At 36.9% G+C, this 14,833-nt stretch overlaps 1 protein-coding gene across 2 annotated transcripts in view; it reads left to right on the plus strand.

The window, feature by feature from the left end:
• Positions 1-14,833, plus strand: part of ZSWIM6 (zinc finger SWIM-type containing 6) — a 195,156-nt gene that overhangs the window by 128,401 nt on the left and 51,922 nt on the right. For both annotated transcript variants that reach the window (XM_047086923.1, XM_047086932.1), the window contains exons 3-4: positions 10,148-10,296; positions 13,480-13,630. In XM_047086923.1, the coding sequence (XP_046942879.1) occupies positions 10,148-10,296; positions 13,480-13,630 (300 nt within the window). The remainder of the gene's footprint in view (positions 1-10,147; positions 10,297-13,479; positions 13,631-14,833) is intronic.

The following is a 14,833-nucleotide window of genomic DNA, read 5'->3' on the forward strand; positions in this document are numbered from 1 at the left end:
GAATTTGTTTGAGCATGGTTCGAATAAAACCAACATCATAAATTCCATTCATGCCTGCCAGTCCTGCTTAACTTAGCCTCCAAATGCCTCTGTGTCCCAACCATCTTATATATCAGTCCATTCAGCCTCTCTTAGATATTCCAAACAGACAAGCAGACCCACTCAGCAATCCTGTGTTCACTGTGTAGCTTACTTTTAGTTGATTGTAAACTCCATCAGGTCTGAAACTATGACCTGTGTGTGTATCTTGGTGGCCTCCCTAAGGGCAGTACTTAAGAAGCAGTAGGCACTCGGAATTTGTTAAATAAAAAGTAACACTGTCATTTTTCGTTCTGTTTTGTTCTTAGCAGGAACTTGGAGATTTATTTTTGTACACATACGTGTTCCAAATCTAGCAGTGAGCGACAGTCGGAGTTGTTTGATGGAGGCCTTATGTCACATCTTTCTTCCTTTTGTTCCCCTGTGGATAGTCATGTTCATTGTAATTGGGCTTGCATTAGCAACCAGTTTTTACAAGTATCCTAGGGAGATAATTTGGTTATTACAAGCATATTCTTTCTTTCGTAGAACACTCAGGCATTGACATTTGGTGAAACAAAGGTATGATCTACTGGTGATTAATACAATTTGCAAATATTCTGTAGGAGAGAATTGAATTTGCTGTCCTAAAGTGCAGCAGTGTGAAACTTAGAGAAATTTTAAAACAATTTTAAAAAAGTATGTTGGAAAAATATATAGTAATATAGAACTGTGTGAAGATAAAAAGACAAATCCGGATTGGCTCCTTCATCAACCAGCTCCTTCCTTAGTGTCTCCAACAGTTCCCTTATCCCTCAAGGCACTGCTGACGGTGTGGTTTGTATTCTTTGAGACAGCTTTCTTTGTGCACACACATATGTAGTTTTTAAAAAACAATTAAAAATATTTTTCTCCCTTTTGCTTTTTTCTCTTAATATATGGTGTATATCTTATGTTAGTACAGACGTGTCTGTTACTGTTTTAAATGCTGTGTAGTATTCCATATTATGGATACATTTAACTACTAACTTAGTGAATAATTTTGAGGTTGCTTTTGTTTTGTTTTTGTACTGTGTGCAGTACCACTTCAACCATTGTGTGTGTGTACGTGTGTGAATTTGTGCAAATATTTTTGTTTTTTGTTTTTAAGTTTATTTTGAGAGAGAGAGAGAGCACATGAGCAGGGAAGGGGCAGAGAGAGAGGGTGAGAGAGAGAGGATCCCAAGCAGGCTCTGCACTGTTAGCTCAGAGCCTGACATGGGGCTTGAGATCATGACCTGAGGCAAAAATCAAGAGTCCTTCTGAGCCACCCAGGAGCCCCTGTGCAAGTATTTTTGAATAATAGATCCTTAGTAGTAGAAATGCCAGAACAAGTGGTACATGCATTTTTTAGTAAGTACTGCCACATTTCCCTCAAAGAATCACTGGGTTTATTTAAAAAAAAATTTTTTTTTAATACTTATTTATTTTTAAGAGACAGAGACAGAGCACAAGTAGGGGAAGGGCAGAAAGAGAATGAGACACAGAATACAAAGCAGGTTCCAGGCTCTGAGCTGTCAGCACAGAGCTCAATGCAGGGCTCAAACTCACAAACCATGAGATCATGACCTGAGAGCCAAAGTCGGACGCCTAACCAACTGAGCTACCCAGGTGCCCCTCACTAGGTTTATTTTTAAGTTTTGACTAAAACTAGATGTTTCTCTAATAAGATTTAAATTTTTTTTTTTTACAAACTTGATGGAATGTATGACCATGTACGTATGACTATCTTCATATGAAAAAGCATTTCACTTCAGCAAAAGAAGTAATCTTAGAACTTCTGTGTCTTCATTTGGAGGGATCACATCTCTAGCCCATGAGGAATTTGCTAGGGTAATACAGAAACAGCCAAGTTACTTTTAGCCCAGTACCCTTCATTTTTTGTCTTTTCACCTCCAAATCTTGCCTTCCCTTATACCATATAGTCATCTCTGACACTGTCTTCACTCTCATGCTTTTCAAAGGATAGCTACCAGCTGTGATCAGTTTCCTCGCTAGTCCTCTGTCCTTGACCTGACCCTAAGTCTGTCCATGTTGGCTCTATGAGCTTCTTGTGCCCTCCTCCCCCATAAATGGGGTTTTCACTTTTTCTGAGACTCTTTAGAGTGTTGATGATCTTAGAAGTTAGCCTATGTTTCCTTTGCTCTCCAGCTCTGTTACTGCGGATAGCAACTGAATCTCTTCAGACCTCAGTTTTCTTATTTGTAAGACATGGACAATAAAGAGTTACCTGTTTTATAAGGTCAGGAGGGTTAAAGGAGTAAATTTGAATTACTGTTATCACTGTCATGGTGATGACTCAGTTGACATGAGTCTTCAGGGCAGTGAGAGTTGAGGAAAATATTTGTGAGCTGTTTTTTAAACAACGTCATTTAAATAATCTGAGCAAACCATTCTCGAAGCTTGCAAACATAGTAGATTTCTTTTAATAAATCTGAAGAGTTAGGTAATGTAAAGTCAAGACTTCCTGAGAACTTTGCATTTAAATATTTATATTTGTGTACCAAGTAATACATTTTTAGCTAAGTTGCAGAAAGTGACCTACCTGTTATGCACACTATGTTTACATTCTGCATTTTTAAATGAGCCTGGAGAGTGTACAAATACTGTATCGCTTTTTCACCCATATAAGACACATGCTTATTTCTGTACATGAATAAACATATTATTGAGCTTCTGAAGGAAATTGAGTGATAATAAGAGACGAGTAATAAAGTCAGATGAGAGGAAAGTAATAGAGGAAGATCTATAAACCCTGACAGGCCTTTCTATGTGAGTTCCCTGAGCTATATGGTGATTGCAGTACTACTTATTCTCTTCTTTCGCATTGAACTGAAGGGAAGGTGGCTTGCTGAGGGAGCCCAGCCTGGCACATGCCAGGGCTCCCTCTGTCATTAGCCTCCCGAGATAGAGACCATGGGCCGACCTCTAACAGCTTTTGGAGCTGACCATTGAGAATAGAAGGTGAGGAAGGATCTGGCTTTTGAAGCCATCACAATTGTAGGTTGAAAGGAAGGCATTGCCACTACTTTGAAATGAGGATTTAAGGAATAATAAAATTTGAATCTTTTTTCAAGTGTGTTTTTATTCAGTGCATGTTATTTTTCAGCAATCTTCTAATTCTTGTTTTTTCTAAAGAAAGAATTTTTTTTGGAGTCCGAATCACTAAAGTTTGCTGCTTTGCCTTTTCCCTTGCGGTGCCAGTGGTTGATGTCAGGATTTTGCCTTCAGCTTGTAAGACAGGTGTACCGGTGCTTTTTTAAGTCACAGACTTAATGTTGCCTAGCTTTAGCAGCGGGCACTGAAATTTTAGGAGATGGCATTTTTCTAGGTGCCCTAAAAGAGGCTGAATTAATCACCTCTACAGTGTAGACATCTGTTGCCTACATTCTGCCTTTATAGATTAAATTTAACAATTTTAACCAAAAAACCCTCACTTCTGCATAAATATAAATAGTTAAGGCATTATTTAGACTACTGTATTGTTAAGGCAGTTAGGTCACAGTTAAGGTGAAGAGGTAAAGTAAAGCTTTTCATTTCCTTTTTGTTTGAATTGTTTTCCAGCAGATTAAACCAAGAAAAGAAAGCATTAAGTTCCCTATTAGAACCCAAAGCTGTGAATAATTCCACATACCAAACATAGCATAAGCCAGTTGTGAATGTGTCTCAGTTTCTCAGTTTAAAATTTACAGAATGGTTTGCTGCCGCTTACTGCTTAAAAGCAACTGTTTCCTTGACATGAGACAGATATTTCATTTGGTGTGTCTTAAATATGCTTCATTCAATACACTGGAGAGGTGTCTGTTTGATGCTTCTGAACCCTGAATACTTTTCAGTATGAAGACCCACAAAGTACCAACATGTTTAACATTCTCTCCAAATATAGAATACTTCCCCTACCCTGCTGGCAAACATTCTGAGTCAGTAGTTCTGAAGTGTGGTGCCTAGGTATCTATTTTTTCCACAAGGTGCCTCAGGAATCTTGATAGACTCTTAATTTTGAGAACTGCCGGGATAAGGGGGTTTTGATACTGAGATAAACCAAATCAGGTATCAGACAGGGAAAGCCAAGGACATGGACCAAGTGCCCCTCCATGTTCATGAATTCTCTTTTTGCTCTCTTTCTATGGTATTACATAACTAACATAAGAGGGTAAATCAAATTCACACATCTCTAGCTGGGAATGAGAGACAATTAAACTGCTTGACTTTTTTCACTAGATAATTTCACTTTCCCTGAAGGCTTGAAACTTTGAAGAATTAAGCTTTGGTAATAAAATGCTCACAAAGATTAATTATACAGTTGTAAACTTATAGCGTTCGTAATTATAAATATAAATAAGGGTAAAAAAATATGATAGGTTTTAAAACCTTTTAATGGACCATTTAATTTACATACACAGATTCTGGTTCCTGCCCAACTGGGGGACTATCTAATAGCAAATGTATAAATACATGAATAATGTTTTTCTTTGCATACCTTTCTCAAAGCTAAACACTGAGAGGTTTTCTTTGTTGGTAGATAGCCACTAACAAGTAGACATAAATTTTGCAAGTCTACATTTTATACAAGGCTTAGGCAACACTTTAATACTTGTAATCAAGACATATTAGGATTTAAATAGTTAAGCATTAAAGTTTACTAAATGAATCTGTTCTTTTAAGGAGGTTATTATTGTAGACATTTAATTTCCTGGTCTATAATGTATAGTATTACATATTCCTAAAGTGTTGAGTTGTGTTTAGAGTAAATTTATGTTTTATTTACCAACTGGTTGTGTTTACTTGCATTCTTATTACGAAGTGAAGATGTTTTCTATGCAGTCACATGAAAAGATTTCTAATTCTTATCACCTAGTTAATTTTTTATTCCTCCATTATACAGTATTAGGTTTGAGGAAGTGGGAGGCTTGAGGGTACATAGTTTTTCCAAGCTGTGCCTAGAACTGAAGTCTTCCGAGGTCTGATCTAGGATTAGGTCTTCTCGGCTCGTGGGTAGACGTTATTAGATAGATTATTTGCAGTAAAATTTTATCTGGGCCATTTTGCCTCTGCAGTGTCTCCCCCTTCCCCCACACTCTTTAAGAAATACGTTAATTCTAACACTAGCTTACCAAACCTAACTTGCTTTTCCTGCCTTCAACATGAAAACTGAAAAACCCTCAGTTTTGTTAAAAACTTGAGAAACATTATTCATATATTTATACATTTTCTTTTAGATGTCTTCCCAGCTAGTCAAGAATATCTGTGTGTAAATTAAATATCCCATTAAAGAAACATAAAAATTATCATATTTTATTTTTTATTTATTTTTTTTTTTAATTTTTTTTTCAACGTTTATTTATTTTTGGGACAGAGAGAGACAGAGCATGAACGGGGGAGGGGCAGAGAGAGAGGGAGACACAGAATCGGAAACAGGCTCCAGGCTCTGAGCCATCAGCCCAGAGCCTGACGCGGGGCTTGAACTCACGGACCGCGAGATCGTGACCTGGCTGAAGTCGGACGCTTAACCGACTGCGCCACCCAGGCGCCCCAAAATTATCATATTTTAAAAAATACGAGTGTTTTAAAACATATTGAATTTTAAGGAAAAATTCATTGTTATAATTCAAGTCAAATAAACATGATTTCTGGAATATTCTTTGTAACATTTTTCTCTTTTAGTATGAAAAAAATAAGAGTTGAGTATATCCTGGAGTTCTTGTAGAGTGTCTGTTGACCCCTTTGCTGCTTTATGCCAATAAGACTGGGTTTTTTTTCCTCTAAACCACATTGAAATCTACTTATAATATTTGGAAATTTATGTGGTATATAGAAAAGCCAAGTCTCAACATGGCTCTGACCCAAGCAGTGAAGGGTAGCATGCCTTCTACTACACCAGGACGGTCAGTCCCCATCTCAGTCCTTTAGGGACAGGATTCCTTGTAGGTCTTGGTCTTCAGTGCCCAATAGAGAACAACTGAAAAGTGAGGAGTACTGGGGGAAGTAACCACTGTGAGGATAGAAATTGACTTTCTTTAGTTCAGCTCATCAGAAGGAACAAAGAGTAGATAATCAGTAGCTTGTCAGAATTTTCCCTAAAAAGAGGTTAAAGAAGGATGTGTCAGATTGCCTAGGAGGGTTTTAGCAAGATACTGGAGAAAGCTTAAATATGAAAGTTGACATCCTATCATTGAGTTGTTGGGCAAGTCTCTTCTGGTGCATTTAAAGAATCTATAGGGGCACCTGGGTGACTCAGTCTATTAAAGACATGACTCTTGATTTTGGCTCAGGTCATGATCTCATGGTTCATGGGATTGAGCCCTGTGTGAGTCTCTTTGCTGTCAGTGGAGCCTGCTTGAGATTCTCTTTCCCTCTCTCTCTCTGCCTGTTCCCTACTCACTTGGGCATGCATGCATTCTCTGTTAAAAAAATAAATTTAAAAAAAGATGAATCTTTAGTTGTCATTGTGCATTTGTATTTGTGTGTGTCTCTTTCTCTAGAATCAATGAGATGGGCTGGATTAGGGGCTCTCAGTCCCTGTGGGATACAGATGTAGCCCCATTAGTTAACTCTTCACAGCACTGTGTGTCCTTAGATCTTCCTGTGAAAGAGAGAAATGTGTTAATAAGTGCTTGCGAACATCCCAGTATCTTTCCTTAGATTTGTGTTTGATTTAGGGCTGACAATGCCTGTCTTGATGTCGTCAGGGTTCAACTTTAGCTCCAAGGTTCTGGGATGTATTCTTCAGAAGGGGAGAGAACCAGGAGACTGTGGATTTGGCACTGTGGCTCTGGACAAGTCCTAATCACTGTGAACTTGTTTCTGCTTCTGTAGAATAGGGATCATGATCTTAACTCACCTCTAGGGGACGTTGTAAGGCAAAAATGAGATAAATGTGAAAATGCTTTAGCGGTTCTTCTTTGATAGGAATCTTTCTCTTAGGGGAGGAATGTACACATGTCTTTCTCCTCCCTCCTTCTCCCCCATTCCAGTACTTGACTGCCTGATAGAGGCAAAAACTGGTTAAGTGTCAGGAAGAAGTGGTGAGCAGGGCAGCTACCATCCTTGCTCTCTGGAGCTTAAATATCTACTACATACTAAGCCCTCCTTAGTACAACTTTCTCTGCCTTACTTCTGGAAGAACCAGTCTCTCCAGCTCTTCCTTCTAGGCCACTCATTCCCGTTGCCATCCTCACTCATTTTCTTTCCCAGTCTTTAAACATTGGCCTTCCTTGGGCCCTATCTTAGATACTCTTCCTATCTGTAGAGTCTCCTGTAAAATATCCAGTCCCCTACTTGAAATCGTTTCTCCTCTTCTTGGCTATCTCAGAGGTACTTAAAATTCACCCTATCTGAAACAGAACTCATGACCTAATAAACACTGCCCTCCCACCCCATAACCTGGTCCTGCTCTGATCTGTGTGTCATTGAGTTGTCCATCATCCAGTTGTTTAACCCAGAAACCTTGTCTTTCCTAACTCCCTGATCTTACAAATCTCACATACCCACTTCTTTACCACTTCTTTGCTTTTATGTCTTGAATTCCTGTCAGATTCTACATTTCTGTTCTCACTCTTGTTTTTCAAGCTACCATCATCATCCTTTGTACAGACCATGAAAACATCATCCTCACTGTTCTCTTATGTATTTTTGCTTCCTAGTCCATCCTCCACACTTGAGAGATATTTTTTAGGTACCTAAATAGTTCTCAAATTTTAAAAATATGAAAAGGTGCAGGGAAGAGCTTTCTTCCCTCGTGTACCTAGGTTACCCGTTCTTTTTTTTTTTTTTTTAATTTTTTTTTTTAATGTTTGTTTATTTTTGAGACAGAGAGAGACAGAGCATGAGCAGGGAAGGGGCAGAGAGAGAGGGAGACACAGAATGTGAAGCAGGCTCCAGGCTCTGAGCTGTCAGCACAGAGCCCGACGCGGGGCTCGAGCTCACGAACTGTGAGATCATGACCTGAGCCGAAGTCGGACGCTTAACCGACTGAGCCACCCAGGCGCCCCCTAGGTTACCCATTCTATGCATGTGGAAGGAAATGCTAAGTTTTAGGCTTTTCCTAAAACTTCATTATTTACATAAAGTTTTTTTTTTAATGTACACTTTTCTTCAGCTTGTTTTATTTTTTCATTCAACAGCATATCTTGGATATTTTTCCATTGTAGTACATAGAGATTCTCCACATTCATTTTTGTGGCTGAATATGTTCCATTGTAGGAATGTTGAAATTGATGCACATTAGAGCAAAACATCTTTACTATCTAGAGTATTTCATTCTTCTCCTTTGGATGACCTTGTCAGGAATTCCTCTTTATTACACTTAGGGAAGAGAAATCTAAACTCACTTGCCAGGGCTCTCAAGGTCTAGCCCTTCTTCTCTGGGTTGTCTTGTATTTGTCTTTTCCTCATCCTCTACTTTTGGATTGTATGAACATAGACTAGCTTTTATCTCATCTGTGTTCTGTGTTCCTTCCCACCTGAGACTTCTGCTTAAGCTCTTAGTCTCACATGCAGACCCATTCCTTCCTTTTCCTGTTTTCTAGTTAACCTCTAATCTACGTAAGGGAAATTTCAACTCAGTTTCCATTTCCTTAAGGTGTGCTTACCCTGGTGATCCATGGCCAAGTCAGAGCTTTCTGATACCATCTTCTGGCATTTGGTTGCTTCCTTTGAACAGTTATTATCATTTATTATTGTGTATTTATATGTGTGATTATTAGGTTGATATTTATCTCACTTAAAATAGTATTTCTCAAATAGTGGGTTGCAACCCGTTTTGGGTTATGAAATCAGTTTTAAAAATTATGATAAGCCCTTTTCAAAAAAAGAAATAGAGAATATCAGAGCCTTTCACTTCAAGTAAAGGTCTTTTTTCCATCATGCTTTTGCTTCAGATTAATAGATGTGATCACATAAACACCTGGATATACAAATATATTGGGCATGATGTTAATTGTTATTGTTGGTCTTAGTCAAAAATATTTTATGGTAAATTATATGACGATAGCAGTTCTATTTTTGTACACAATTTCATCCCCAAATCTAGCAGAGGACATTCAGTAAATATGTTGTCTCAATGAATAAATAAATGAATGCGCACCTTTTCGGGGAGATTCACAGACTCATCCTTCCTCTTAGGAACTAATGAACCCTGGTTCTAAGCAGATGTTAGTGTTTGTTTCCTTGGCCAATTCATTTTGCATTATTAGATTAGAAGAAAAGGAAAGGAATGTAAAACCAGACTTTTAATGTATTTTTTAAGGGTTGATAAGGAGATTAAACACTATTGATGAAAAGTTTCTAGATCTAAATTTTTTATATTACTTATACATCTTAGGCCTTAAATACCATTTTACTTTTTGAATAAATAATGAAACTTAATTTTTACCTGCCTAAATATCTGGATAATGTTTGAGTTTCTAAGGTAGTCTACGTGGAGGGCTTATTACATAGCTCTTACCTTTTGTGTGTGCTTCAGCAATAAAATATTTATGCATTTCAGCAAGGTGATACTACAACCTGGTTTAGTACAACAGCTGCACTGCCTGTTCCCGTGTGGCTTGATTTCCCTTTTTAATCTTCAGTTTTTGTGCAGCTAAAGAGTATGTCAGCATGTAGTTTATACAGCAGCAGATAACAGTGAAAGCTTCTTGAATTAACATAGTAAAGAGAAATACTCTGCTCAGTTTACTTGGTTTCACATTTTTCTCATGTCTTTGAAAAACTTTCCTAACATGTTCTACACAGTAGAGCTTTATCAACAATCATGTATTTTACAATAAGACCTTTTTGTGACTTTTTAATTCTTTAGACGTGTAAACTCATCTGCAAAGGTTTAGTTTCTGATCTTTAAAAAGAAAATATCTCAGTTCTACAGTAATCTGCATTGTAGCTTAGCACAAATCAACAAAGACCTGGAAATGAGAGAATGATTTTCATATTTATTTTCAGTCATAAATTTGTATGTATAATTGAAATTGAGATTGGCTTAAAAAGTGTGTAGGCAAAAAGTACAGAATCTTAATTCTTCTCAAATTTATTATCAGAGCCCTTTAGCACAGAGTTTTTATCTAGCATATGTGTTATTTTTTCTTTCTATTTCTAGGTGCTCCTGATCCAACAGCAGGTGCTAGTATAGATGATGAAAACTGCTGGCACTTAGATGAAGAGCAGGTTCAAGAACAGGTTAAACTGTTCCTTTCCCAGGGCGGGTACCACGGATCAGGGAAGCAGCTTAATTTGCTCTTTGCAAAGGTATGATTTTTTTTAAAAGAAATATTCTAAATATATACATATATAGAAAGTATCTATATATGATTATGTGTACACTAGAATAAAGGCTTTTTAAATTATTTTTTTGAAGAATAGAGTCTGAGTTAACCAACCAATTAGAAACTATTATGTTGTAATGCATTAATTTACTTAGGTGTCCGTAGACAAGATGTGGAGCATTTTTGTTTCTCTCAGTTCCCATTACTAAAATGGTAACAGTTTATACAATTTTGAAAAACCTTTCAGTACTCAAAAGTAAATAGCTTAATATTATTAAAAATGCTATCTTTTCACATTTTTTACTTTTTCTAGTTAATGTTCTCAAGTAGAGCATAACTTTGAATACAGTCCCTATAATGTGCTTTGTATATATAAGGGTTTTTTTTGAGGTTCTGAAGTATCTCCTGTTCTAATCCATATTCTGTAAATTTTACATAATTATTTTTGAACAGTTTATACATGCATGTGAGATATTATATATTTAGTTTAATAATGTCAGTGTATTTAAATTAGATTCAGAAGCAGGAACTTTGGAGTCATACAGACCTGGGTTTCAATCTAAATTCTAAATCTTACTGAATGTATGAACTTTAGCAAGTTATTTAAGTCCATTTCCTCATCTGTAAAATTAGTTAATGATAAAACATCTCCCTCAAGTTATGAGTAAATGTAATGGTGTCTAACATGTCGTTTTAGCCTTGGTAAATGTTAATTTTCATCACCAAAATTTGATGGCCCAGGAAACATAGTTATCATCGTTATAAATTCTGTGTGAGTAGAAGCTATGTCTGTTGCTTTATACAGAACTTTTAGTACCCATAAACACAATTCTCAATACTGGGTAAAATGCTTTTTTAGTCATATTAAATCACTCTCTTTTTATAGGGGATATAGCTATTGTTCTGGCTAATGTATTCAAATTGGTTTTTAACAGAAGAGATAACTGATTGATACTTTTGACAACTCATCAATACTGTGTTAAAAAGCTTTTCTAATATTTATAATAATTATTGTTTTTTTTAACTCTGAAGAATTAGCATATATTCTGTTACTGGTCATGTTCAGAAAATAGTGTATTCTGATTAATCAGTATCCTCTTGCCAAAGATTTATCCCATTTACTAAATATAGATCGCCAATTTTCCGAGAATTAGATTACAGTAAAATACATTTAACCCTAAAACTACTTCACATGTGATTTAATAATCATTTGGTAATTAATAGGTAGTCAAACTCATGTAGTAGATCAGAGTCTGCCTTCTGAAAATTAATTACCGTTAGACTATAGGTGTACTTGAGTGTTGCTTAATAGTTGTGGTTTATATGCTTAAGAGTAAAGCGTTTATTTTTATTGCTGTTGCTGAGTAATAGGTTAGAAGTTTATCAGGAAAAGAAACATTAAATCAAATCCATGATGTAGTGGTAATATTAAAGGTTTGGCATATTTTGATTCACAGGAAGTATTTCATAGATTCTCATGTTAATGAATAGTACACTTTGGCCTAGTGGAAGCAAAGTGAAAGAGGTATTAGACAGGCCTACAGCTGCTATTTTTATCCCTGTAGATGATGTATACATTATATATGCTGTATGAAGTAACATCATCTAATTTTGGAAATTGAATAACTTTTTTTATTTTTTAATTTTTTGGCATAACTTTTAGAGTTAACACAGATCTGGGCTCTGATCCCAGCAGTTCCTCTTGTCCTTTGGGCAAGTTACTTCATTTCTCTGAAGCATGGTTTTATAATTCATAAAATGGGATTATAATCTGGCCTACTTTATATAGTTATTGTGAAGAATACCTGGTAGGTACAAATGTAAAAACTCTTTAGCGTGATGTCCAGTAAATGGCAGCTCCCTTTCTTCCTCGCAGTCTTCATCTGTTCATGACTGTTTAGTGCTTCCATATGGGAAATAACTTTTTAAGATTATTGAAATAATCCTGGAAGCACAACATTTGTGATTTAGGGTGAAAGTGCTTTTGAGTTCTTTGCAAGGCTCAAATGTAAAGCCTGTGATGGGGTTCCATTACTTGTCAGGGTACAAGCCTGACACAGGATCTGTGGATCTTTAGGTTTAGGCTGCTTAATTGAATATCTGCCATTTCCTCCTTCATTTGCCTTTCACACAGAACCTTGAATAAAAGGACCCCCCCTCTCTTTTTCTGCTGCTTATGACCTTGTTCAAGTAATGTCCTGTAGGAAGAACTGGTGGTGTTCAGCTCAGATTCTTATTTGTTGAACACATAGCAGTAAACACTTTTGGGATTGATAGATTTATTTAGGGTTTTCTCGAAAGAGACTTAGTCTTGTGTCCCCTCTCCCCCCCTTTTTAAAAATTTTATTTGGAGAATTTGGCATAAGAGTAGTGGACAGAGCTTTAAGTTCCAGCTTTGACAGGCGGAGTTAGCTTACCAGGTCACAGGTTATGGTTCTGCTTCCTGGATCTCTCATTTAGAGCAAGAGAATTCTTTAACCTGTGATGCAGTCCATTTCCTTTGACTATTGCAAAAAGAGTCCCATCTGAGTGAATATAAAAGTATAATGTTGCTCTTCTTGTCAGAAAACTTCGGTGTGAGAATGTACCAAAATTCTGATTTACCTCAAAAACTGAAGGACTTCGCAACTCTGGAAATATACTACAAAAGATTGCAGTGTACAGTTTAAATTGGTGAATTGTATGGTATGTGAATTATGTCTCAATAATGCAGTTTTTTAAGAACAGAAAGACAGATGTTATTATTATAAACATTATTCAGTCGATTTAGAAGATCCCTAAAGAGTTATCAGTAGACTGCTTTTGGCTTGTCTATTCTGGTGGTAAGTACAATCAGTTGGAAGAGTCAGGAAGGTGCCAAATTATTTGTCTTGTTTAATTTGGTATGTTTCTGTAGGCTGGCAAAAATTTCTTCTTTGTAATTGGGAAGGTAACCAAATTTCCTCATGTGCATTATGAAACATGTTTTAAAAAAATTAACAGTTAATTCTCTGATTAAATTGCCAGTTAGGATAGAGTCCAGTTTTTAACAAACTTTTGTTTGCTTAAGAGGGCTGGTGTCAAAAATTACCTGCTCTGGACCCCAGAGAAAGAAATAAAGTGGTCTGTTTGTGTATTGCTGCGTATTTTTGAACACTTTTCTAAAGGTCTGATTTTTCCCCATTAGGTGCGGGAGATGTTGAAGATGAGGGACTCTAATGGGGCCCGCATGTTGACGTTGATAACAGAGCAATTCATGGCTGACCCTCGTCTGTCACTTTGGAGGCAACAAGGCACTGCGATGACTGACAAATATAGGCAGCTCTGGGATGAGCTGGGTAAATACAAGTTTCCTGATGGATTGCCATTGAGTTGTGTATGGGTAAAGATCATGGTGGAGTGTTTAAAAAAGCATAGTCAGAGTGTTGCTGAAGAGAGAGCTGCTCGTATGTGAACTAACTGCCATTGTATCCTGGTTAGAAGAAGGAGGACTTGGGCTGACATTTGCAGGAAATAATCTTGGGAAGGTTTGGGGGAAATTGTGTGATCTTGAAAGCGAGCATAGGAATCTGCTTTAATATTTGAAAAAAGAAGCCATGTTGTTTTAAAACAGTTATTTTGGGGGCGCCTGGGTGGCGCAGTCGGTTAAGCGTCCGACTTCAGCCAGGTCACGATCTCGCGGTCCGGGAGTTCAAGCCCCGCGTCAGGCTCTGGGCTGATGGCTCAGAGCCTGGAGCCTGTTTCCGATTCTGTGTCTCCCTCTCTCTCTGCCCCTCCCCCGTTCATGCTCTGTCTCTCTCTGTCCCAAAAATAAATAAACGTAGAAAAAAAAATTAAAAAAAAAAAACAGTTATTTTGTTTAGTAGAGCTAGTTACTTATTTCTAGAATAATACTGTAATCAATTCGTCTAAAATTTGGGTTTTTCCCCCCTTTGCCTACATTAAAAGTATCAAAAGTGGTTTGAACATTTTTTTTTTTGGCTGCTACAGACTTAGACGAACTTTTGATTGTCAGAATGGAAAAGATACAGCAAACTACAATTTTTATTGCTTCCCAGATCTCTGATAAAAATGATTGAAAAAAATGACAAATCCATTAGTCTTATTCACCGGGAAATTTGGGGAGATGAATATTTTTACCCAGTGCCCATTGCTAGGGAATTAATGCATTTGTGGTCTTTCTATTAAGAAATCTGCATGGGGAAAATGGAACTTTTGACAAATATCTCAATGCCTGTATTTTATGTTTTGGATATGATAACTAGAAGATCCTAGTTTCATTGAAATTGAATAGAATAACTCTTCATACCTTCACCTTTTTTCTCTCTTGGTTAATAATAGACCACATCCTGTTGATTGATCCCATGTTAAGTCTAGACCAAGGGAAGCTGTTGTTTTTGTATGTGCCCCATGATTGTAATAATTGGAAGGGACCTTTGAAGTGAACTGTTTTATGGGTAAGGAAACTGAATTCTGGGGAAGTTCAGGAGACTTCCAGAAAATGACATTGACTGACTTACGGATATGCAGCAAGTTGGTAA

Source organism: Lynx rufus, unplaced genomic scaffold (assembly GCF_022079265.1).
Source record: "Lynx rufus isolate CCGP_SWC_20201006 ecotype Redwood Valley unplaced genomic scaffold, mLynRuf1.p SCAF_1, whole genome shotgun sequence".
Taxonomy (NCBI): Eukaryota; Metazoa; Chordata; class Mammalia; order Carnivora; family Felidae; genus Lynx; species Lynx rufus.